This window comes from Tachysurus fulvidraco, chromosome 2, assembly GCF_022655615.1.
Source record: "Tachysurus fulvidraco isolate hzauxx_2018 chromosome 2, HZAU_PFXX_2.0, whole genome shotgun sequence".
In the NCBI taxonomy this organism is placed as follows: domain Eukaryota; kingdom Metazoa; phylum Chordata; class Actinopteri; order Siluriformes; family Bagridae; genus Tachysurus; species Tachysurus fulvidraco.
In genome coordinates this window covers 13,733,900-13,761,109 of record NC_062519.1, presented here as the reverse complement: position 1 = coordinate 13,761,109, position 27,210 = coordinate 13,733,900, and the positions used below count along the sequence as shown (strand labels likewise).

The following is a 27,210-nucleotide window of genomic DNA, read 5'->3' as shown; positions in this document are numbered from 1 at the left end:
AAAAGTTGAAGTATCGGGAACCTCAGGACAGACGAATTAGCATGGTGAGCAGAAACGCACCTCAGCAGCATGTACAAAACAGCCAACCTTGAAGTGGTAGCCTAGTGGTTAAGTTGTTGTGCTACCAATCAGAAGGTTGTGAGTTTGAATCCCAGGTCCACCAAGCTGCCACTGGTGGGCCACTGAGCAAGGGCCTTAACCATGAGATAGTGTAAGTCGCTCTAGATAAGGGTGTCTGCTTAATGCTGGAAATGTAAATAAATAGGCTACAATCAGCACAAAACCACCATGGATTCATAATAAAGTGGACTGTGAGTGTATATTAAAGCTTCAATTTAAAAAAGGTCTCCAATTACTGCCAACCTGTTCCTTTTTAGAAAGTAAATAAATAAATAAATAAATAGAACGACTCTAATGGTTATATATATTTTTTAAAACATAAACAAACGTACGCACAACAAACATCATTTAATGGACTGAAGTAAACTGCGCTACTTCGGCGTGACCACCAGATGTCGCTAAAGCTCTAAAAATAGGCTCTGGATTCTAATCATTCCGATAAAGAATGTAGTGAAAAAAGGCTTAATCTTTGTTGTTATTGTTATTTCATCGACATGTCCTTGTGCTCATACTAGTTTATAGTATCGTATACATTTATATCCTTTATTCTAGCATACGCAAGTTTGTATAAAGAGCACAGAAAGTCATATTTTCCTGGACAAACTGAAGGAAGTTTTGTGTTAAGGTCTTTTTTTTTCTTCCAGTGACTGAAACACGCGGTAGAGCCGGTATTACAAGATGGAGAGGAAAGGTGAGTAATAAAATAGATCAGTTTACGTTCCTGAACAGGAGCACAGATTGATGTGACGAGATTTTTAGCAAAACCAGTAGTTCAGTGAACAAAAGCCTCATGTTACACACACACACACACAGTGCTGTGTGAAGCTAAAGTGCTAACTTGGTAACGGTAAACAAGTCACGAGCGTTTAAAATAACAATAAAACAATAGTAATCATACTGTTAGTACAGTTTGTACTGAAGGTAATAAACGTCCTTACGTGTTTATTTTGCCTTGTTTTCCACTCCCACATTACTCTACACTACACTAGCTAGCTAGCTACACTAGAGACTAGCACTAGCTAGCTAGCGGCTAACTTTCACTACCCAAGTTTTCAGGCGGGTAATTCAACTATCAGGAAAATAACAAACACTTTTCTTATGATAATTTTTTACAAAGAAGACATTCGCTGTCTGAACGGATTCATGTCGTCGGTTCTGTTTATTCAAGTTAAGCGTTAATCGTTAGGTTTAAGTTTTAAAAAGACGTTACCTCATTAACGAAGGCTGTGTCCCAAATGCGTCTCTGTGAGACGTCAAGGGCACTAAACTAACTGATGAAGGTTATATTCGAAACACTAAGTAGCGCACTTAATTAGGGTGCGTGGACCGGTTTGGGACCGAACCAGGATCGTTAGCGGTTGTACATTTGCTAGCTCATGAGGTTTGACTGAGAAGTGAGTTATAATTTCGGTGCATAGAAATAACTGTTGTTGTTGTTATTATTATTATTTCTTTTATCGTATCGTGTTTGTTGTTTTTCATGTCATGACAGTGCTTGCTCTTCAGGCGAGGAAGAAAAGGACCAAGCCGAAAAAACCTGGAAAAAAGTAAGTTTATTCTTTTATAAGTAAGTTTATTTATTCTTTTTTTTTTGTTTAAAACCATCATCTCACAAGGAAAAGTATATTCCTGAAAAGTATTATTATGAAGCAGCATGATATCAGGTTTTTCTCTCTCAAAAACCTGAAATCATGCTGCTTCATCATGTACCCATTTAGACAAACACAACTTTTTGCTGGAGTTCAAACACTTTGCAGACTTTTGGAGAGGATTTTCACACATTCTCCCTTTACAGATTGGTTGGTTGGATGTTGTTTAACCGTCCTTGATTTTCATATGAAACCGATGTTCTGGGGATAAAAAGCATCCACACCACGATGGGATGTGTTAGCCTAGTAATTAATGTGTTAGACTTCCTGATCAGAAGGTCATGAGTTCAAATCCCATGTCCAAGCTGCCTCTGCTGGGCCCCTGTGCAAGGCTCTTAAAGTTGTATAAAATTATCTGAAAATGTTAGTCGCTCTGGATAAGGGCGTCTGCCATATGCCATAAATGTCAAGTCAAGAAGCTTTTATTGTCATTTCAAACTTATATAGCTGTTGCAGTACACAGTGAAATAAGACGACGTTTTCTAGGACCATGGTGCTACATAGAACAAAGACAGAGCTATAAGGACTTAGTAAGTTAGTCCTAGCTACATAAAATGCACCTGTGCAACCTCGTGCAAACTGTGCAGAACAAGACAGACAAGACGGTGCCAACCAAAAATTACAAGACAATACAAAAAAGACAGTACACAAAAGACAATAAACAGAAACGGTGCCGACCAGTGTAGATGCTGTATGTTCAACAATATTTACTGGACTTGGTCAATAGTTTCTTCTTATACATCTGATGAACACCTCACATACACAGGACAAACCCTATTCTTACATTGTTTACAAGTACTCATTTATATTTTAATTTGCACATCAATACTTCAATTTGCACATTTATATTTCAATTTGCACATTCTTTTTTCCCCACTGTACACACAACTGTCTATTATATATGTGTTCATTTCTTATGATTGCCATTCTGTTTACACTGTGGAGCTACTGTACTAGAAAATATTTCTCGTATGTGAAAACATACTTGGCAATAAAGACCATTCTGATTCTGATTCTGATATTACTATAATATGCAGTAATACTATAATAAACACAGTTTCATAGCAGCAGGTCCCTGAGATAATGTAAAGAATTGTGCAAAACAGCAAACGACTGAAATGTTAGACAGTATGTGCAACGGGCAAAAAAGTGTGCAAAAACAGAATGTAAACATGTAAATGATGCTGATGCCACTATATTTGTAATGTAGGGATGGTGTCCAAATGAGGTACCTTGGTATTATCTAGGTTTTATCACACCAGGCATATTCACTAAGTCACTCTTGTACTTTTATACTCTCATTGAGCAATTATTTTAGTCTGGCTGCCATATCATTCAGTCTTCAATTATACAACCGCTGAATTGGTTTGAATTGTCTGATTCACCTTCAGGCCACACTCGGTCTCTGTACTCCTTCGGGGAGGTCTCACGGTTGCTTCTTTCTCAAGTTCCTGACTTGTTTTGTTTTGACGGAAGGCCTTGTAGGCCTTCTGGATAGTGTATGGGTAGTGAGATGCAGTTACTTGGGACCATTCCTAAGTTAGGAAATTCCTAACTTTATCTTTACCTTTCTTAGAATGCTCCTTAGTCTCCATTTATGCTTTTTTCCCCCACTGATAGTCTCTTAAATATCAATTTATTTGAGGTAGTTTTGTGCATTTTGACTTTCTCTGTCAGAGAACACAGGCTTGCTACTGTATTAAAATACTGACGTGCAGAATATGTATATTTACCATTTGCTCTTCAGACAAATCTGTTTTATTCTAGGCTTGGCTGAATACTTTTGCTAGCCACTATATTCAGATAAAGACATCCAGTCATCTGTGAAATTGTGTTCATCTGAAAGTCCCTTTAGGTTTTCCAAAAAAAAAAAAATACTCCAACATGACATGACATGTTTGCTTAATGTTTCCTTCTTCATAACACATTGCTGATTTAGAAGCGGCTTCATCTACAGTATTTGTGGTGTTCTTTTATTCTCTAAACTGTGAAAATGTGCATCTCATGCGCACGTAGTGTCAACATCCCGGATGGTCTTTTAATTAGAAATTAGTTAGGATTTTGTAGGGATATTTGCAAAGCCAAGGCGTGATACAAGGCGTGATAAGGTCCCGATTAACAGATTTGTTGACTTGGGAGATGTTCTGCATCTAAGTTCTTTCTGTACAGAATCTTACGGCATTACCCTTGAGCATGGCTTTTTTTAGTCTAAGGTTGATCTCACCTACAATGAGTCAGCGTTTATCATGTTCTGATTCTCTACAAATACTTCATCTATCTTAGACTTCACCACCACCACCACCACCTTACATTCTGGCAAATTGCATGCACCCTGGTCTGATATCTGCTTTATACGGTTTGGATCTTTTTTTATGTACATCTTATTCACAAAGCAAAAAAATGACCTTACTTCATGCTTGACAAATGCTCATTGCTTGTGAATTGTGAATATGGCAGTTGTCACATCCGTCTCACTTTGCTTTGTCCAAGATAGCTGACATGATGGAAAGTTTGTTCATTGGTCTTGCACAAAACAGTTAAAACTATTACTTTATGTAGCTATATGTCATATACGATAAAACATACAGACTATCTAACTATACCTAATAAAGTTCTTTAAATGATCTGTTTACCGGATCAACTTGTAGACACAAGATCTTGACTACTACTTATTCACTAAGATTTATATGGTTAAATAAACACATAGCTTATTAACGTTTTTCTGTTTATAAATACTTTTAACACTTGCATCAGTTTTGTAGTTTGAAATTGCATTGAGCTTTAATTGTACTAATTGTACGTGAACCTAGTGTTTTTGGCGCCACCTACTGGTAAAAGAGCATAGTTCCAGGATCTTGTAAGGTGGAGTTGAAAAAATCAGTGATTTCTTTAGCAAAGCACCACGTTATATTATTATGGAAATACAAAATGATTGCAGTATTAAACAACAGGCTTTATCTTGGCTTTGAGGAACCAATTAAAATCAATTTCTTACTGTAGTGAGATTTTTACAATGCACCTAGACTGCAGCACATGGAGAGTGAAATTCATTGTGTTGTACTCGTCTTGCACTCCGTGGATTGTTTATTATGTAACGGTATAATGTAGATACTGTAGCCTTTCATGCATTAACATGCACATTGAAAGTCATGACTGCAGTGGATACGTTAGTCACTCTGTTGGCCGAATCTTTGCCTTTGGCACATTTTACCATTCAAATTTAAGTCCTCAGCAGTGTGTGGCCTTCAAAGACAAATATGCCCAAAATGCTGCATATGCACATAGACTTTCTTAGCAATGTAATGTGTGAAAGTAGCACATTTTAATTAGCAAATTAGCATTTCCCTACAGGTCATTTATTTATATACGTGATATGAATTTATTTCAAGCATTTTAAAAGGAGAGTCTTATAAAGAAATTGCTTTGCCCTAGTTTGTGTTGTGGTGGTGAAGTCACCACGATCACAACAAACTGCTTATCTGCCTAATAGCCAGACTCTCTTACAGAGAACGGCCAAGGAAGTTTGAAACCCGGCAAGTATCATTTGTATATAGGTTTGTATTTTATGTAAATCCATTACGTGACAAACCCAAATGGCTGAACCAGTATGTTCCACAGAGCAAATCTGTGGCATGGGTTGGATACAAAATAAAAAGTGACCATTCTATATAATATTATCCTGAGATTGTAAAAGCCTACACCTATAGAGAGGTCTACCTTCTACATTAGCAGTGGCAAAACTGGCACCTATGTTCATATTAAATATAAGTGACCCAAGTTAGCCAGTTTTGAACTGAGTTTTAAGCACATATAGTTATAGGGTCACTGCGATCCTTTGAGCCAGAGAACCCAAAAATAGTGGCACAAATTGGGCTGCAGGCCCAGCAAAGTCACTCACACACTTCTGGGACAGTGTGTGTTTTTGTGTGCATGTGTTTTGTGTGTGTTTGCTTGTTTGTTTTTTCCTCTCTCACTCTAGACGGCTGAGCCTCTGGCCCTAAGGAGGACTGTTATGCAATAATGCTATATACCACACACTGAGGACAAAACTCTTGTGTGTCTTATTTCTGGCCTGTGCACAGCACTTCTGACGCATGTTCACTGACCAGAAATTCAAAGCTATTTTATTCTGACCAGACCCTCTGTGAGGAAAAATGTTGCTTCAACCTTTTCCTTCATGTCTGCTGAATAACCTTTATGGTGTATATGATATGAAGTTAGAGTCGAGATTCACGAGCACTCTATGTCCTGGTTCATATGACTTGTTTTTTTGATTAGCACGATTCATTTCAGCCTCCTTTACAAAGTCAACCTTGCAGAGTTAAAGAAATACTGTAGTGCTTTTCATTCTGTTCTGCGTCCACTGCATCTGTAGTGTGTTTTGAACCATTTTTTAAATATCAACACCGATGGAAAGCCAGTCGACTTGGAATGGCGTTTCAAGCTTGAATCGTTTCGAATGATCAAATCGCAGGTCACACAACCATTTAAACAAATGCCATGTAGAGCCCAAAGCATTAATCCTTCATCATCTGCAGTGTTCCAGGTGGATTTCATTTCATGACATCCCCCTAAAGTGAGTTAACTAAGGGCACAAACGACACAATGTCTGTGAAATTGTCCAGAAGGCTTTAAAGGCTTCAAATAAACCACACTCTACTCCACCAGTCTTCCACTGCTTTGCGTACGACACGTCAGTTCCTGCTTTAAACAGATTTTAAGATCAGTGAGGGCTCTGTCCAAAGCAGATAGACCTGTGTGGTCAGACTTTGGGACGATGGAGTCAGGTTGTGAAGTTGAAGGTTGTGTTACTGCCACTTTTGGGTAATGAGGAAGACTTTGAACCTTTGTGTGTCTACTGGGTCAAGGATGAACTGGATAAAGGCTTCTGCCTAATGAATTAATAAGCTCAAATCCAAGGCACTTACTGTGTTTATTTAAGATTACTTTGGCTGCATTGCGAATACATAACCACCCTATGAAAACAGACCCTATGATATCTGATAAGGCAACATAATTGACTTAGGGTCTTTTTACACCTGGTCACTTCATGTGTTTTCTCTGATCCGATAGCTATCTGATTTGTTAAAACTTTTCCATTTATACTAGGCCACATAATTGCGTCTTGGCAAATCAGATATCAATCCGATCTTTCTACTCCTGCCCAAAATGCAAATATATTTTACCTCATTTCCGGGGTAATTGGAATGGAACACGCTTTGGTGTATGCGGTTGCTACAAAAAACAGCATTTACTGTTTGCTGCATTTTCGCTGGCGGCAGCAGTGCATTTTAAGACAAAATGAGACACCTGGGTGAAAGATCGGAGCCAGCGCTGGTGGGAAAACATGTTTGTTTCTGGCGCGATGTACGACTCGCGAGTCACCTGCGAGTGACGTACTTCCGTTTGGGAGGAGTTTAGCACTGACATATGTGGCTTGAACAACCACATGCATTTACACCTGTCCAGTTACATCTGAAATGCGTCCCAGACCTCCTCCTGAAGTGGTTTGAACGATCGGATTTATATCCGTCTCGAAACCGTTTCGGATGGCATTTAGACCCGGTCTTTATACCATCGGATAGCTATCGGATCACAGAAAATGCATGAAGTGACCAGGTGTAAAAAGCCCCTTAGAGCTCAAATAGACATAAAGTGCCCCTAGACATGTTTGAGTCACTTATGAGGCGATTTTAAGAAAATTGGTTTTCCTTTTTTGCCTCACTACTCAACCTTTTAGAAAATTCTTGCTTATATTAATCAAACATCACATATGCTACAGATTTCCAGTAGATAGACAATATGGCCAGATGAATGTGAACACCTGACCAACATCCTGTTTCAACACCAGGGACATTAATATTAATAAAGCTGCTATGACAGACTCTAATCTACAACGAATGCTAGGCTACTCCATCAGATTTTGGAGTGTGGCTGTGTTGATATTTGTCGCATCCAGCCTCGAGAGCACAAGATGTTGTGTACTGATGTCAGGCAAGTGAAGCATTTCCACCATTGCATGTTTAAGGAGAGTAGAGCAGAAAACATATTATCGCTAGGTGATTCTGCAGTATTGCTTAGTATACGTCAAAAAAAGGAAAGAACTCGGACTCTGATGTTTTTATACCTGATCTTCACTTTATTTAGTTTACATTTGTTAGATTTGCCAGTTTGTTAATCAGTTTTATCCAGATACAAGTCTGCTTTGGAGTGTTTCTTTAAAACAGCTACAGAAGAGAGTATTCCAGGAATGAACTGTGTGCTCGAACAAAAACTGGTGGTAAATGTTTTTCGAACGTGCAGCATTTTCAGTGGTGGTGCGGAAAATCAATCTCCGGTGTCATTTCTTACACAGTGTTAATAATTGTGAGGAACGTACAAAGTAATTGCTTGATGCAAACTGATGAAATCTGCTCCAATGCAGCTGTGATGTTTGTGTTCATGTTTTGCTCATGCTGCACGTGTGCTCTGACTCCTGTGGTTGTGCGCGCCATCCTGCTGGGTACAGCAAGTGTCACTCAAGTCGCCGAGCTACCAGCTACATCTCCTCCTCCTCTTCTTTCCCTCCCCTTCATTTTCATGTTTTCTGCCTCAGTAGTATTCAGTAGTGCTGAAGCAGGCAGGCAGTGTGACAGGAGAGAGAGACCGAGAGAGAGATAAAGCTTTACAAAAGGCAGGAAAAGGAAGAGGATCTGGCTGCTCCGTCTTGTTCCACTTTTTCGTCCCACGCCATGTGGCTTTTGGACTGGATCGTTTCACTCAACACAGCTGTAGTGAAGCTGGCCAGTGGGCTTAGATGCAAGTAAGAGCGTGTGTGTGTGTGTGTGAGTGACAGAGGCTGAGAGCTGAGGCAATGCTGCAGCGATGGCATGCTGTCTGACTTATTGATGAGCCGATTTATTTTTAATGATCAGACCTACTCTGGTTTGTGGACCTTCTAAGTTTTGAGTGCAGGGAGTGTAAGGGGGGCGGTGTGTGTGTGTGTGTGTGTGTGTGTCTGTCCTGACAGAGCAGTGTGTCTGTCTGACGAAGACTAATGTCTTCAATGTCTATTTGCTGACCTGTCCTTTGAGCTATCGATTACACCGGTCTTGTTTTCATACATTGTTTCCTCGCTACGTTCATCATCAGGTCGTGTTGAATTGTTAAGTTGCCCGTGTTTCTCTCCGAGATCTAACTTCTTTCTTACTATAGCATAGAGAAGACAAGCGATGGCAGACCATACCTATAAACAGCAGGCGGGAATACACAGTGCCAGACAAGCACCTCATGCATTATTACACAGTGTCTTGCAGCAAGTGCCCGTGTTATGTAAGCACCTTCCTCCTCAGCTGCAGTACTGGGCTGCGCTTGAATGCAGAGAGCTCGCATCGAACACATCAAACAAGGCCATGGGGAGATGCTTCTGGAGATTCTGCACACTCTGCAGATGCTGCGTTGTCCTGTTTAACACTGTGCGTTTGTTCAGGGCAGGGATATTGGAAGTCTCCTTACAACCCAGGACACTCTTATTTGGTTTTAGTGAGCAAACGTGTTGTTTGATGGAGATGATGTCTGAATTGAAACCTAAGGGGGAAAAAAAGGTTTCTACACGTATTTTAAGAATAATTAATGATGCACTGAGGCAGTGCTCCAGTTTGACACTCAAGGCCTTTCGTTGTTGTTTTGCATGATGGTAATTAAAAAAACAGACCGCTTGTCGTTCTCCAAGAGCAGCCAACAGAGCTGCTCTTGGAGAATAGTGAATAGTGCTCAGTAGTGGGTAGCACTGCTACCTCACAGCTCCACGTGTGGGGTTCTCTGTTTGTCCAGTCTCCCGAAACCAAATTCTTAAGTGTATCTGGAGGTGTAAATATTGTGATAAGTGGGTTGTGTCCTTCAAGTCCATCCAGGATAGATTCCTTCTTTGTAACCAGAGTTTCCAGGGAACAACTGAAGATGAACGAATGCACACAAACCCAAGTTATATGTATTTACTATCACAATGTGTTGTGTAAAACAAATCAAGCCTGCCGAGGTCGCAGTGTCCCATCCAATGTGCTTTTTCACTGATACAATGGTGTGCCTATAAAATGTATCTGCTGTGAGCACAACCATTAAAGAACAATTAAAGTGCTGTTATATCAAGCAGCCGAATGTAGAAGTTAAAGAAATTGCTGACTGTAACTACTTGCCACATCATGTACCTCAGTGTGCTGGATCCCTCTTCTTACCCAGCAGATGGCTACTGCGATTATATTAATCACTCGTATAATAATCACCCATTATTACATTAAATCGTCTCCAGGCTTCATCCATCGCGCTCGTCAATGACCAGCGCATGATACGGGAAATTCTGCCGTGACACAAAAAAAGTAGCTACTGTGGCACTATAACAAGTCTCATGGCAGGCATTACACACAAATAAGGGGTTGTCTGGAGAGTTAAGGGTTCAGTAGTGTTCTACTTTATACCCTAAAGGGCTCAGAAACGTGTGAGCCAGAGAAGGGCCTTGATTCTTATCAAAGAATATCTGAACAACATTACTGAGTGGCTTCATCCCTCCATGGCAACACTTTGTCCACACTCTGAACACTTCCGGCATGATGACGCACACATGCATGACGAAATCAGGAGCGTGATTTGGGGTGAGGTGGAAGGAGCTGTTTTTAGTTTACCAGCAACTGCACAATCTAATGATTTCTGCATGGCTGTATAACCAGAAGCATTCAGAGCAAATTCCTATGCTGTTCTAAAGGCCAAAAAGAGTGCATCTCTGTGTAAACATGAATGAAATGTCTGAGCAAAAAAGGTGTTCGTATAGGATGCAAATGAAGAAAGAGTTTCGGTTCTTTGACTACGCTCAGCCTTAAGCCTTTCAGACGCTCTCACATGTGTGAGGATTATTGCTAGAATCTGGCTCCAGTAAGTGTGGGCGTCAGAGCGCTAGGGCATGGATTCATGCTTTATTTGCTTTACTGTTTATCTGTAACTACTTGAGCAACAAGATTATAGGGGTCTCTCCGAGAGAGTGCCTGGCTTTAATTAAGCACAGCTTTAAATCCAGCACCAGCGGCGCCGGCTACCTGAGAGCTGGACGCATCACGCTCTCGCGTTCATCACGTCAATTTAGCTGACACTTTAGATCGGGAAAGATTTTCACTCGCGTCAGTTTTAAAATACAGCTACTGAATACGTGGAAAGGAAAAAACAAAATACAGATCACAACTGCTGCTTGTTTGGTTTAACCTGAAGAGAGCATTGCATGCAACAAAATTATTCCAGTCAAACATTATCCTGTTTATCCTGTTTCTAATTATAAAGAGATTTGTTTTGTTTTTTTTCTTCTAAAAAGTGCAAATTGCTGTTATAAGGAATGTAAGTGTTGACCTTTTAAGGTGGTAACAAACCCCAGAACACCGGGGGTGTGGATTATTTTCCTACATCACGCACCATCTTGCTTTATTCCTTACGTGTATTTAGACTTTTAATAGCTGTGAGAAGGACCGCAAGAAGCTAGAATCTGATACTGAAATCCTGCTTCCTGTCCGTCTGCAAGAAGAGTGTTTGTTGTGGTAGACATAAGGTTACGTTACCGCATGAAGAGGTAAAGAAGTTTGTTTTTCTGTCATGCATTAACTATTCGTTTCCACCAGGGGGCATCGCTGAGCGCTACCTGTGATTCCTTATAAGTTTCACTCAGAGGAGACGAGGTGCAGACGCAGATCTAATCAGAGTCACAACACAGTCAGTGAGAGTGAAGAACATCAGAAGTACTATATTTAGAAAGAGAAATTCATGATGGCAGGAAGATGGAAAGAAAAAAAATAAGAGAAAAGATGCAAGAGGCCCCATGGAGAGGACCAAAGCTCTCTGCAGTTATGAAGGAGAAATAAGGAGTGGGTAATAGTTTTTTTTACCTGCAATGCAGTGCCAGACTGCTCCAGCAAATCAGAATGCAAGCAGGGAAAGAAATGGGCGGGCTTTGAGGGCTGACGCCAGCAGAGCGTGGCATACTGAGACAGAAAATGTGATTATGAAAGTGAGAGAGCGTGGAAGATGTTTGTGTGAGTGTGTGACAGTGAAGAGAGAGGGAGGGGAGAGAGAGGGAGGGGGAGAGAGAGTGTGTGTCAGAGTCGCTGCTTGTTGGCATATTTCAGTGTGCAGAGCGCACGAGCTGCAGCCTCTGGTTCATGGCTTTGGCTCTCACCTGCGAGCCTTGGCCACCTCCGTCTCTCATGGGCATCCGAGCGTCCTGTAGGTAAGCGAGCGCATCTGTACATGGTCCACGCTCACGCGTCTTTCTTTGTATTATTTTTGGACTAGTGTTATGCACGTGTGGTTCTTCAGACAGGATTTTGGCTTTTACGTTTTTTCTTTCTCTGATAAGCTCAGCTTCACAGAACAGAAGGACAAGTGCAGAGAAAGAGACTCCTTATCAAAGACAAATGTACAGGACGGAGAAAAGCGTTTCGTCGGTTTTTGCACCGAGGCAATGACTGCGTCTTTGAAAAGATGTAACGCTCGCGGTGAAGAAATGCTGGTCTTCTAGCAGCAGGTGGACAGGTTCACCGTCATTTCTCCATTCGTACAAATCTCTCTCTCTGTTTTTGTTTTGTTTGTTGTTTAAAGCACTGCTTTGATTTGCCTTCACCTACATTGTCCACTTCATTGTCACTACCCGAGAACTCGCTTGTTGCGGATGTTCTGCTTTGATTTCAAGCTTCCACACAGCAGAAGTCAGAGATTTCTTACTCTGAATGCATCTTTTACACGCATTTTCTTTAAAGCTCCTGACATTTCTGCTGCATTGCAGTAAGGACAAAGGCGCTCCATCCGAAGAAATAGTTTGTCACTAGTAGCTCGAAAGAGTTTGTGCATGTGTTTGTGGCAGCCAGCATGTAGGAATGTCAGCGTTTTGCAGTGTGTGCATGTGGGCTGGCCAAGTTGCAAAAGCCAGAGCTCCGCATTGAGCTCGGGGTTTAACCCCATCTGTACCAGACGTTGCTCTCGCCCACTCGCGCATAAACACTTGTTTTGGTCTTGCTCAGTGTTCTGATGAATGGACGACTGTCGAGCTGTACGTCTATCAAAATTAATTGGGTAGATAGCTTCAACTGGATTTTTCCTGCTTATAATCGTAAAATAAGTAAGGATTCCATAAGAGCAGAAGTAACTGGAGATTAAACAACAATCAATATAGTTTCGCGAGTTGCTGTTACTCACACAACGTTATTATTTCTTTGTTGTTCTTTTATTCCTCTAATAATAATTTCCTAAATGATTTAGTAAGAATTATTTTATTTATTAAAGATATTTTAAATAAATATATTTTCGGACACGTTCCTTCACCAGCCTCTTTCACTTTTTTTAATTCTTTCTTTTTTCATGACGTTAATAAAAAAAATTAAAAAATGCAGATCGCCGTGTTAACAAGATGCCGCAAAGCCGTCAGGAAACCTGGTTACAAAAAAATGCACGGTATCTGAGATTAGACACATAGAAATCTGTTCAGAAATCCCTGCATAAGCTGCGACTATAGAAACGATCATCTGTTAAAACAAATGAATCAAAAACAAGCTGCTGTTAATAGTAAATGTATCAGTGAATCATTTTTAATGAATGCTTGGCTCTGATTGGTCAGAAGGAGTTTGTTCGCTCTCTCTCTCTCTTTGAGGCAGCCCGATGTTAACATGTATCCATATCTAAACTCCAGAATGCCGCCTCCTCTTCCTCCTCCCTGCGCCTAACCTGTATCTTTCATCCACCATCACAACTAACACCATGTTCCTCACTCGCAATTCTGAACACCTCCAGACTCCTGCACGCCTCCGACGCCCACTTCATGGCCACGCTGAACAAAGACTAAGAACACAGCTCGGGAAAAAGAGCTGCCAATTATTTGCAACGGAAGACCATCATTACTAAGCAACAGGGTTATGCCGCAATCTCAGCCGGTTATTTCAGACGGAGCCCTGTCTTTTTCACGAGAGAGGGCTTTTTACGGGTTGAGAGATTCCGTATGGAGCTAGCGAGGTGGGTTTCAGGCAGGCAGGGCTCATAATTAGTCAGATGCCTACCCATTTCAGCGAAGTCTTGCTTTAGCGAAGGCGACGTGTGAGAAGGTTTCAGTGGCGTGAACTCAATAATCATTATGACATTTTAAATGGCAGGTTATGTAAGATGCTTATTTCCATACTGTATGTAGGAGTGAATCAGAGACTCACCCTAATGAAATGCGAGGAATTTATTCAAAGCACAGCAGTGTTTGTTGTCCAAACAGTAGAAAACAGAAGCACCCACGATGCCTTCCCAGACACTCGGTAATTCTCGTCCGAGCAGAGGCCAAAGTATCCTCGCTGACATTATGACAATGCTGAAATCTTTTATTACACCAAGACTGGAAATGTCGTCTTGGGCCTTTTCCAAAAGCTCCTTTTTTATTTGTAGAGATTTTGTCTTTGGCTTCACCAACTGAATGCAACTGCTATCAGTGCATGAGAAAGATCTGAGCATTGTGTGGCTCAGAGATAAGAGAGCGTGCGTTTTGTCACAACAGGGGTTCTCCTCGGCCTTTTGAGGTTTAGAGAGAGGTTATTGTGGCTCGTTAAACCACCCTAAATAGAGACGAATCGGTCATTTCCCCTCAGGTTTCCTCTGCTGTTCGTTTGTTTAAAAAATGAAAAGCGCTGTCGATTTGTTACACATCCTTATTCACCCTGAAATCATGATGAAGGCTGAGCGTCAGCCGTTTTTCATCACCGAGCTTTTTTCCAGTCTTGTCGGATGTTTTGAGTCAGCAGCACTTCGTGAACGAGCTCTTGAACACGAATTCCTGCTACTTGGTATTTGAATACCTTTTTTTCTGATGAAAAGGAATATAGAGTTGGTGCCCTAGCTTTTCCTAACCTGGGTTCAGATCGCTAGCAAATGATCCACGATCCGTCAGGCTTATGTATGGTTTATTTTTCTCCCTACCCTTCTTCAGCGACAAGTGTCAAAGCAATAAGTCATTTTAATTCCAGGTTTTCTCACGCCTCTGCATATTACTTATGATGTAGCTAAGTGACAAAGGATTCTTTGGACCAGTCATGTGAAGTATACTGTACATGGTGCAGTTTTTCACTTTTTTTACTCACTCTCAGCTTCTCATTTGAGGCAAAATAGAAAGAAAAATTCATCTTGCTATATCTGACCAAAATAAATGTGTAGTATTGTATCTAGTAAAGTATGTTTGAAAAAGAAATGTATTTGGAAGGAAGTAGCAGAGATTATTGGCACCTTCGTGGAGTGTACAATGCAGGTACAGTTACTGATCTACCAGCAAAGTTCATTCAAATCTGAGCACATGAACTAGATGTCCAAAAGTATGCGGACACCTGACTATCTCACAGTTTTATAGAATGTGCTGTAGTATTACAGTTTCCTTTCACTGGAACCAAGAGGCACAAACCTGGTCTCAGAAGAGTGGAGGATATTACGAAAGATGGAACCAGCTCCGTACTAATCTCAGAGGTTTTGGGAACAGTATGTTTAGTGCTCCGGTTGTCCATTTACTTTTGACCATGTCGTTTAACATAAATTAAAATTCAGAACATTCTAAACAACGGTGGCGTGTATAAGGCTTATAGTAGGAGGTAAACTATACATGTCGGCCAATACCTTTTTTTTTTACACTCGACAAACAACAGTAGCGGTAACTGCTCCACAGCCACAAGAGAGAACGTACGATTCGTATGTTGTTAGCTAATGGAGATTAACGTTTAGTCTATGATTAGACTCAGATTGTGATACATATACAGTAAAATGTATATATGGAGTAGCTTACCTTGGTCATCACAGAAAATGATTTCCAATGGAGAATCATGTTCAAGCGTGTCATTTGCCTAGAGCTCTGAAAAATGGCTCGAAGCAGGTATGTAGATGAGAAACGGAGCGAGCCGATTGCGGTTGACATTAATGATGTTTGAACGTTTGTTTGATGCGATGCCATGGCTTGTGTGTGTGTGTGTGTGTGTTTGTGTGTGTGCATACTGACAATGGCCAGCAGCAGAACTCAGGCTTACTAATGAATTCTCACCAGCTGTTTGTCTCATTAACATGAGAAGGCAGAAGTGGCAGCTGTACTTTCGACTCAGTGTGTTCATGGGCACTCTCAGTTTCTCTGCTCTCATCTTATACGCCAATCTTTGACGAGGGTGCTTCAGGAGCACACTGCAAAATACCAGAAATGTTCGGATGAGTGTTTAACAGAAGCTTTAACCGTTGTGCAGTTTAGTGTTTTTGCGATTTTACCCAGATGGTGTCTGTTTTACACAAATAATGCCTGGCTCATGAAGCGAAAAATTGGCTCTGGCTATGAAAGACATTCCTGAGGCGAAATTATTATTATTATTATTATTTTCTGCCTGTCGAATTTTTGGCTGTTTGGTGTCTCTTATGTTCCCCACATTACTCTTTTTTTTTTTCTTTTTTTTTTTCCTGCTTAGTGTCATTTATTTATTTATTTTTCCAGATTTGTGTTCGCCGTTATTATATTTGATCGCATTTATTATTCATTCTCTTTGCCTCAGGCACTTCTGTTTTTAACTCTTTCACCAGTATTTGTTTCGTGTCTTCAGAAGACTGCGCATATATTGCAATACACATTAAGCCTGCGCATATATGTTTGCTGTAATCTTATGATTCATTTGCAGCCTTAATTACAGCAGACTGATTAATGTGGTGTTTGTTATGCAAATCATAAATGATTGGTTTTTTTGGAGAGTTGTCTTCATTACTCATTATTATTCTTCATCGTAGCCTTTGCATTAATGTTACTGGTGAATGATGTTTAACGTCTAATAATAGTAAAAGTCCCAGATCCACCAAGCTGCCACTGCTGGGCCCCTGAGTAAGGCCCTTAAACCTCAACTGCTCAGTTGTATAAAAAAAAAAGAGAGAGAGGGAGATAAAAATGTAAGTCACTCTGGATAAAGGCATCTGCCAAATGCTGTAAATGTATATGTGATGTATAGAAAAGGAGAATATGATACATATATATAAATATGCTCAACTCTACAATAGAACTCGCCCAAAAAACTTGAGCACCGTTCGTTACTCGCTGTATGGCTCATAGCCATAGTGGCAGTTTCTAAATTTACGGTACTTATTCGACTGAAACCGATATAGAAATATGCCTACAGCAGGCTTACTAACCTTTACATGTTCAACATTTTAACATTGAAGTATGCTATAAGTTATCACTCCAAAATAGTCTCAAAATAGTCCAGTCTCAGCCTCAGCCCCTTCTCCTCATCTCACTTTAGCGATCTTACAGCCCGAGTTTTCACACAGGGATTCCACCTTACAGACAAATAAAGCACTTTGTGTCTCTGAATTGACCATCCTGTTCCTTGCCTGATGAATCCCGCTGCTTACGCCGATGACACCGCTTTATCTCCTTTACGCACAAACGCATCCATTGCGGCTCCCTGATGAAGACGGTTTGGGATCCAACAGGCATGAAAGGAATGTCGAACGGATTGAACACCAGCTTTAGAACCAGACGACCTTCTGTAGAGTGAGAGTGAAACCTGAGAGAAGGCAGTCTCATCTCTTATCATTTTTTTAAAATTATTTTTAATATGCATATTACAGACAGCTGTGGAGTACCGATAGTGTCGATTACACCGGAAACTTAATTCTCACTAATTTAAAAGTATTCATTGTAGTGAATTGTTCCCCAAACAACAGCTTTTGATCTGAACAGAACTGAACTGCTACCATGCAGAAACATTCTGGGTATTATGTGACTGTGTGCTGATGAGTATTCTCCACCCTCACCAGACCTGATCCCCACCCGCGGGGAGCTGCTCAATCAGACTCCGCGCTGCAGGAGCAAGAGGAGGAGATTTTGGGCTCTGACGATGAGGAACAGGAAGATCCCAATGACTACTGCAAGGGTAAGACGAGCAGCATTGATTACGTGCGTAAGCTAACTCGAATAGGTTGTGGATGTGTAAGTTGATCAGTGGATAACAAATTCTATTCAAAGATGTGCACGCTCTTGGAATGGACTGATCAACAGATAGACCCAAAAACCTGGAGAGATGGATAGATATTTGGATATGTATAGATAGTTATGTGGAAAGATGGAAAAGCATGGAAAAGAAGCAGGAATGGATAGAGGGGTACTCTACTAAATGGAAATATTGAAGGATGGATTTGGGGACTTGGATTGATACATGGGTGGGTGAGTAGAATACCAGTCTAGAAGTATGGATGGATAGAAACTGCTTGATGACTTCCTGGTTGAATGGGTGGGTGGGTACTTGGCTAGAAAGACGGATAAATAAGTAGTTGGCTAGGCAAATGCATGGATAGGTAGCTGTGTACTTTTTGGCTAGATGGCTAGATGAAAGGACAGGGTGTTGTACATGGATGGAAGAATGGAAAGGTACCTGGAAAGATGAATGGATAAGTACTTATATAAAATGATGGATGGACCGAGAGATGACTGTGTACTGGTACTGGGCAGGCTGGATGGGAACTTGGCTAGATAAATGAATGGGTACTTGGGTAAATGGAATGATGGATGGATGGATAGACAGACTGATACTTGGTTGTATGGATGGGTGCTATGGTTAAGAAGCTATGTTACATTCCTTCCTTTTTTTTTAGGTGGTTATCATCATGTGAAGATCGGAGACCTGTTCAACGGCCGGTACCATGTGATCCGCAAGTTGGGCTGGGGGCATTTCTCCACTGTGTGGTTGGCATGGGACATTCAGTGAGTTAGAACTTGTCTACACTGTATGTCCTTGTGCACGTGAGCGTTTGTGCCTGTTTATGGTTTATATGTAAGAACACTGTTTTTAATGTGTGTGTGTGTGTGTGTGTGTGTAGGGGAAAGCGCTTTGTGGCAATGAAGGTAGTGAAGAGTGCAGAACATTACACTGAAACAGCTCTGGATGAGATCAAGCTCCTGCGTGCGGTGAGCATCCACCAACCTCACTGCTGCTATGGTGACCACTGCAACCTGCTTTGCGTCAGCTGCTATCTTGAATGTTACCCTCTGTGCCTGGAAACTAATAACATTTACTGTTTCTTTTATTATTTTCAAGTGGTCAGGGAATGCAATTTCCTCTGCACAGAAAAGCTCTTAAAGTTTTTGAAGATGAAATGAACGGAAGCAAATTGGGTTAAAGTGAAGTGTGACTCCAAAGCTGTCTAAAATGTGCAAAACACTCTGTCTGGATTAGGTGCGAACCTCAGACCCGAACGACCCCAGCGGAGAGAAAGTAGTGCAGCTGCTGGACGACTTCAAGATTTCAGGCGTCAATGGCACTCGTATCCTTTCAGCCATTATTACTCGAGATGCTCAAGTCAGAATTCCAAGTTGATGCAACATTTATTTATTTATGGGAACATTTAGCTCGCTATCCGGTGCTTTTCTCTCTGTCTGTCTCGCTCTCTCATGCTTATCATCTTGACTATGACCGCTCTCAGATGTGTGTATGGTTTTTGAGGTTCTTGGTCACCACTTGCTCAAGTGGATCATCAAATCAAACTACCAGGGTTTGCCCTTACCCTGTGTTAAAAGCATCATTCGTCAGGTAAAGAAACTATTTTTTTTTTTTTAACTCAAAAATCCTTGATGCTAAATACACATTGCCTTAAAGAAAGTTCTATGATTTCACTGTTAAATGTTGGTATTAGAATCATATTACATGCCATTCGAGTCTCTACATCCCCCTATAGAAAAGATAGAAACAGTAACGTGTTAGAACGAACACGGTAACATACACCTGAAATGATCCTTGCACACCTTACGGACTTAATCATCTCTGAGCATTCACGGCTGCTCTACTTTAGGTTCTGCAGGGTCTGGACTATCTGCACACAAAGTGCAAAATCATCCACACGGACATAAAGCCAGAGAATATCTTAATGACTGTCGATGAGTCATACATCAGGAAGCTGGCAGCCGAGGCCACGGAGTGGCAGAAATCTGGAGCTCCTCCACCATCCGGCTCAGCAGGTGAGATCAGAATAATGAACTTGTCGGCCAAACAAACAAGCCCTTGGCGTCATTTTAGTACTGCACAGTCCATCATGTTGTCCATTTACATCTAACTAATATCAAAACGAAACAAGCCAGCCATGCTTAGTGACAATGTATTTGGGGAACTAAAATGCACACAGTTTTATATAATAATAATAATAATAATAATAATTAAAACATTATTATTAAATTAATAGCGTTTTCACACCTGAACACACAAGCCCTGTAGTCAGGAGTGGTGCCTTTTATACTATGGAACTGTGAGCTATGGAGCTTTCTGCTTGATTGAATTAATTATTTATATAATGTAAGGTTTCCTGACTTCTTATCCTTTTATTTAGGAACCTGGAATCATGGCAAAAAAATGTACATCTTATGTCAGTCTTCAAAGCTGAAACTCTTCCTTTATATGAGAACAGCTCCTTATTGACTGACATGCTGTCTAAAAAGAGGTGTTCTTCACTGTTTGTACATACGTACCACAGGAAACTAGTAAAAACTAAAAGTGACGTACGGAAACGCGTGACTGATCCGTGTACGTGCTTGACCAATGCTGTAAACTCCCACAGTTACATTTTTCTTTGCGCAGTGTTTTTTTTTTTAATTATTATTATTATTATTTTTTTAACCAATTTAGTGGGTTTAATTTCCCAAAATATGAACACAATACTAATAAACTAGACGAGAGACTGGTGCTTTGGTATCAACTGGCGCTTGTTTTCCAAAAAGCTTTCATATAAACCAAAATTCATACAAACTGCACTGTGTTGTTGTTCAAGACCCTAGAGGTTTTGTGTGATGCTGCATTTGATGTTTGCCAGGTTATTCTCTCTACATAATAATCCCTTCAGCAGCATGTGGCTTCTCCTTCTTTTCATGATGTGGTTGTCAGCATGAAAGTGAATTTTGAATACATTTTTTTCCCTTCATTTTTACAGTAAGCACAGCTCCGGCTCCAAAACAGGTACTATCTATTATTCGTTTCTTAACCCAATCATTTTTTCACGCAATCTTATCGTATGACATGTTGAGTACGTGTTATGCTCTCTGTTTATCAGATGGTGAAAATGTCTAAGAACAAAAAGAAGAAGCTGAAAAAGAAGCAGAAGAGGCAGGCCGAGCTGCTCGAGAAACGCATCCTGGATATCGAAGGACTAGAGAGAGTGAACGAAGGGGGCGAGGATGAGGAGGACGAGGAAACGGAAACCCCTGACACAATTCCAACAGTAGCCAACAGTCAGACTCTGCAGGACATCACAGCCGAGGCCACCCTGGGTGAGAGAGACCGAGGAGACACGGAGGGAGAGAAAAACAGATATATGAGTTGGGATAGATAATGTTCAAGTGGTAATGAAATCTGTGGATTTAATAACAGAACAGTGACATCCTGCTGACAAATATAGTACAGACTGCTTGCTGTTGACCTGAATAAGAAACAGTCTCAGCTCCAGGTCCATTCAATTTCAGTAGATGCTGTGACTCATACCTGCCTCAGAATATAGCGATGACTCACTCCAGCTCCCATATTAGTAACAACTGCATTTTTGTTTTTTGTTTTTTTAAGTATGAGTTTAGGTGAAGGACATTTCTAATGACTGAACCTAGTGTCAGAATTTAAATAACACCAAAATGTATAAATCTCTCTCTCACACATCTCATTTCTTCCAGATGGAGTTCCCGAACCCTGGTCTGAGCACAGAGAATCCACCATGGATGGAAGCTTTAAAAGCCAGCACCCTGAGGAACAAAAGCCTGCTGACGTGCAGCAGCAAGAGAAGGACGAAACTCCTATCAACCCTTACGGCAACGTCGCAGGAGAGGTGGAGCCCCAGCCCGTAAACCCCTACCCAGTGTGTAACGGGACAACACCCGGCGAGCCTGGCTGTCCTGATGGTAATGGACCTTTGCTTTGTGAAGTCTTTGAGTCGCAGCAGAAACAGGACACACTGGATACAAAGAATCTGAACACCTGTAACACTGTAAACGAGTGGGAGGTGGAGTCGAGACCCAAGAAAGAGGCGGAGTCCAGTGCACAGGCAGGCCCAGACATGGAGGACGGTCAGTGTGGAGGCCTGGTGGAGGGTGTTTTCTCAACTAGTTACTAACCTTCACCTGTGTGTTTGTGTTTTCTAACCTCCAGCTTTTCTAACTTTTCCTGAGTCATGTGCTGTTTCTGTTAGTGTTGTGCTTTGTGGTGTTGCTCCTCAATGAACCTTTAAGAATCAAATGTGTAGTTTAGACCAGGCGATTTAGGACTTATCCACAGGAGTCACACCTGATTACACATGAATGATCCTGGGATGTATTTTCATGTCTGTTAGCTGTGGCTCTTATTTGTCTGGTATAAAAGCCACACTGTCCCTTTGCATGCAAGTTTTGTGACTCCAGCTTTAGGCAAGATGCCTTTTTGGTCGATTAATTGGTTTTATTTGTTCCGTGGTTATCAAAGGTATTTGATGCACAGTCATTACATTCATACTCGTTTGTCATTGTTGTTTATTGATATCAGGCTTAGAATTGTTTGGCACCAAATCAGATTTACACAATTTTCCACTTACCTTTAAATTTCAACAAAGACCTGTTCAGTCTCACCTAAATGTTTTCTTTAAATATCTGACATGTAAAACATTTGGTTTTTCAGCAGTTTCAGACTCGCTCAAGTGTTTCAGGATTTAATCTAATCCTCACTATCCTCACATCCTCAGTGATGACAAAAGAATAATCCATTCCCACAGTATTTTTATTGTGTTTCGTGGGATCCCACTTTTGATGCACAATTGCGTACTAAGGTGAAGAACCGCTAGACAGCAGCCCTTTAACACTAAGTTATGGGTTATATTATTTACATATATATACACACACACACACACACATTTGTATAAGACCTTACAGTGTGTTCAATTTTTTTTTTTAAGAGCCTACAGTCCCTGTAGCATCAGCCTCGTAGAGTGCCGGTGTGTTTGCTGTCTCACTGAAGCATTTTCCTGGTCAATATTATCGATCTGTCTTAAAACGCCTCATCCGAACCAGACTCGCTGATTAAACGCTACACATCCCGTTCAGCCCTGTATCTGTCATGTAGTCTTGATTCTCAGGTTCTCTCTGTCTCACCCAACCCTGACCTCCACATCCTATATTTGTTTTTCTGCAGTTAATCTCGCTGCAGGAAATCTCTTGGTAAACCCTCTGGATCCTCTGAACGCTGACACGCTCCAGGTGAAAATTGCTGACCTGGGCAACGCCTGCTGGGTGGTGAGTAGAAGAATGATCTCTGGTACTCTGGCTGTTATTTCAGAGCATATATTTAACACAACTGCAGTCATTTAGTAGATCGATTGATTAGAGTCTCTCATTCTGTCTGTCTTTTCTCCCTCTTGTGGTTCTCTTCAGCACAAACACTTCACGGACGATATTCAGACACGGCAGTATCGTTCTCTGGAAGTACTAATCGGTTCAGGCTACAGCACACCAGCAGACATCTGGAGCACAGCATGCATGGTGGTCTCACACACGCGCGCACACACACACACACACACACACAGACACAAGCTCAGACAGAAAGGTTAAAAGGTGTTAATGAATAAGTAAAATTTAAGCATGACTGTGTTATCAGTAATCAGCGGTCACCTAAAAATCATCATTTCCAGTAACAGCTTGTCCTAACATGTGTTAGTTGTTTTTGGGGTTTTTTTGTATTTCTTAAAAGGGTAACACAATTTTATACATTATTAGTTTGGACCAGTCAGGTTTGAACATTAACATTAATGTTAAAAATATTAATTAAGTTAATAGAGTGTTAATTTTTTACTTGTAACTGAATGAAACGTCGGTATAAATCCAAATTGCCATACAGTCTGAAATTTATTTATTTATTTATTTTTAAATTCATTAGATCAAAAATGTGGAATTATTGTTCTGAGACTGACAGACTTAAGGTTTGTGTGTAGTGGGGTGAAAACCGTGCACCAAGGTGCATATAAACAGTTCACTGGGAACTGAAATGTAGTGTATGCATTACGTCAATGGTGTAATCTGTGAGAAATCCTGAAAAGTCAGTGGAGCAAATGTCAGTCAGGGTGATGCTGACTGGGCTTGTTTGCTTTTTGGCACTCGATCCTCTCATGTAACATGCGCACTCGGCATATCTTTAATAACAAAAGCAGAGCAGCGTAAACCTCACAGCATCAAGAGCGTTTTAATACCACACTGAAACAATGAAGCGCGGTGGGCAGCACACAGACACCTCGTACACCTCCGACTGAAAATCCCTGACCTTCAGCTCACGGCCTCCCAGCATGAGAATGTGATGACACGCACACAGGCTGAGCCACCTTTATACTTACATACTCGACACAGTGAACACACACACTAAGACTTTATGGAATGTGTTTCGCAGGCGTTTGAACTTGCCACAGGGGATTACCTGTTTGAACCGCACTCAGGAGAGGATTACTCCAGAGACGAAGGTAAATATTTTCTTCTTATCAATAAATAAATAAATCCTTACATTCATTGATTTTATTTTATTTATTTATTTATTTATTTTTATCTATCTATCTATTTATTTATTTATTGCAACTAACAAACTCCCTTGACATTAAAAAAACCACAATTCCCAGGATCATCATCATCCCCGACCCAGACCTGTCTTTGACTCATACACAACCACTTAGTATCATCTCTGATGAATAGCTTTGAATCTCTCCATCCCTCTTCAATGTACAGTATAATAGCTAGAGTTGGTGGCAGAGTGCTGTTAAATATTAAACCCCATTGTGCTCATTAATTAGCACTTGGGTGAGAGTCATGCAAGTTTAATGGGAGCTCATGCTCCTCACCTCGAATCTACACTTGCCATCATGGAGGGGCATTCTGATCTGGACTGCTTTGTTTGTGAGGACGAATGCCACAGATCAGCATTGGGCATACACTCACACACACATTCTTACTATTTTAGATGCATAATACTCATGACGATGGTCATTTTAGCATTGTAGTGAACACATTTTTTTTATTTTATTTAACTCCTTATTAAAACAGTTTGAATGAATGAGTAGCCATCTAGTGAATTACTCTGCCTGTTACCTGTTTGTCAGCATCCATTAAACAAACCATGATGAAAATGCGATTAACCGCTTCCACCATTCGAGGAGCAAGACGGGTTGTCAATACGACTATAAAGTGCTATTTTTGATGCGCGTGAGCGTTCTACATTTTGACTCCTTTCACTCACCCTTATTCTTTTCCCATGACCAGATCACATTGCACTGATCATTGAGCTGCTGGGAAAGGTTCCTCGTAAACTCATCATGAATGGCAAATATTCAAAGGAGTTCTTCACCAAGAAAGGTCAGCCAGCGTCCTCTCCTTTCTCCACACATAACTAGCGGCTTTGCCACCTACATGCCGAGAGTGCGTAATGTGTTTAGCGACCACCTGTGATTTTTATGTTTGATGAACGAGGTATGCACTGACACGTCTGTTATCGGCCCCTCGCTTTCTCATTCTGGCATTATGGGCAACTTTTGCTAACGATCGCTTGACACGACTTAAGGCTAACGTACAAAAGTGCCGAAACGTCATTAGGTAAAGATTAAAGTAAGGGAGAATAAACAAATCAGCATGTCCATGAAAGAAAATGAAAAAGTCAACACAAGTTCATTACAAAAGAATACTGATGCAATTGAAGAGGAAATGCTGAATAATAATTATGATTTTTGTAATAATTCAAATTTTAATCATGCTGAAAAATGTCATTGTTTACATTATTTGATGGTTTATTATTATTATTACTATTATTTAATTAAGTAGGAAGATTGATATGCAAGTCATGCAAGTAATTATACAGGACGTATCTAGGACGTATTAAGTAAATGCTCCTTCTCCAAGACTGCTCCTCAGGTTTTTCACTATATGGTAAATAGGGAACAAATTCAGGCACCTACTTTGCTTTGAGAAGATTTTCAGATCACCATAGCAACCGGGGGACACACATTTCACACTTGTGACTGAATTTATACATGAAAGTTAATTTTCTGTGTGTGTCACCCAGGTGAACTGAGGCACATCACTAAGCTGAAGCCGTGGGGACTTCTGGACGTGCTGGTGGAGAAATATGAGTGGCAGCGGGAGGAGGCGCAGGTTTTCAGCAGCTTCCTCCTCCCCATGCTGGACCTGATTCCCGAGAAAAGAGCCACGGCCGCCGAGTGTCTCCGCCACGCCTGGATCTCATCGTAGTAGACGAGTGGGAAGTTACACATGCACAAAGATACTCACCTCTGATAAAGACTAACAGTCTGGTCAAATGGCACACTTCGGTTCGTGACGGAGTATGAAAGGGTCCAATCAAACAGAAGTAATGGATATTTATTTCTTGTAATGTTCCTTTCTTATGTACCAGGTGCAGATCGATGTAGCCGTTTTGGCGCTTTTTTCCTCTCTTCGTGCCGACAGCGTCTAACAACATGCTTGTTTTCGTATGAAGGGTACAATAGCAGTTTAACAATGCAAGTAAAAAAAACTTCTGTAAATTTGCTTTAGTCGTAATCAGTCTCTCTTTTTTGACACAAGACCGTGCTCTTTTGGCAGTATTGAAGGAAGCTCAAATGTTCTGTCTCTGCTGTGAAAAGGTTGGTCGCTTGTTGTTTTTTAATTCATTTTCTTTCTGTATAGTTTTTTCATTACAGCACAGGCTGCATGAAACATACGAATGATTAACAGGGACGTTGATGGCGGCTATGACCTGGCTGCAAATGGGTATTAACTGTATAAACAGATGTGAATTTTCAGCTTAATGATTTCCAGCTGTGTGAGTGTCACTTTTTGTAATATGTAACTAAAAAAATCTTAAAAGTGTTAAAAAAAAAAAAAAAAAAAAAAGGCACAACTTGGGGTGTTAGACTGTCAGCGTGCAAGAACCAATTTCATATTCGCAGTGTGGATGAGGTGAACGTCTTCAGAGCCGGTGGAGTCATAGGGAGAAAAAAAATTGTGTTTTGTAAATACATGTACCAAAGAGTTGGCACTCTTCTTCAGTGTCTGTATTGTTGAATTCATGCATTGCTTTGCTCAATGGTTTGATGGCAATGTTTGAGTAACCGATACGAAGATGCCTTGATAAATAGCTTCTCTGAGGTTTGTGGGATTCTCCTACTGATGTTGCTCGAAGCAGGATTATTTTTTATGTGTAAATGAACGTAAGGTAATTTTATCGTGAAGGACCCGGACCTCTGCTTGCTTTTTTTGTATCGAAAGGCTTTCATCTTTGACCTGTTTCCACAAGCACGTCCTTTTCTCTCTATTTTTCTCAGCCGCTAAGCTCTCGATTGTACGCCGCTTCAATTAAACCCTTTCTGTAGTTGTTACGAATAAAGACTTTAAAGTCGCAGCGCTGTGTTGGTGTTTGTTTTCTCTTAA

At 40.7% G+C, this 27,210-nt stretch overlaps 1 protein-coding gene across 6 annotated transcripts; it reads left to right on the top strand.

Annotated features, from left to right (window-relative positions):
• The first annotated feature begins 519 nt into the window (after positions 1–519).
• srpk1b (SRSF protein kinase 1b) lies at positions 520–27,181 on the top strand. 6 transcript variants are annotated; one of them, XM_047810271.1, is made up of 16 exons: positions 520–811; positions 1,613–1,667; positions 17,577–17,692; positions 18,411–18,519; positions 18,636–18,723; positions 18,992–19,079; positions 19,239–19,345; positions 19,605–19,770; positions 20,733–20,758; positions 20,853–21,069; positions 21,463–21,852; positions 22,943–23,046; positions 23,185–23,292; positions 24,191–24,260; positions 25,051–25,143; positions 25,847–27,181. In XM_047810271.1, exons 1-16 carry the CDS (start codon positions 799–801, stop codon positions 26,029–26,031), a joined length of 1,935 nt encoding a protein of 644 aa, XP_047666227.1. In that variant the 5' UTR covers positions 520–798; the 3' UTR covers positions 26,032–27,181. The 6 variants fall into 6 exon arrangements, with proteins under 6 accessions (XP_047666227.1, XP_047666228.1, XP_047666229.1 ...); XM_047810272.1 differs by lacking the exon at positions 520–811 and adding an exon at positions 1,357–1,514; XM_047810273.1 differs by lacking the exons at positions 520–811; positions 1,613–1,667 and adding an exon at positions 8,396–8,571 and having other exon boundaries at positions 21,463–21,687; positions 22,946–23,046.
• Positions 27,182–27,210: the final 29 nt, after the last annotated feature.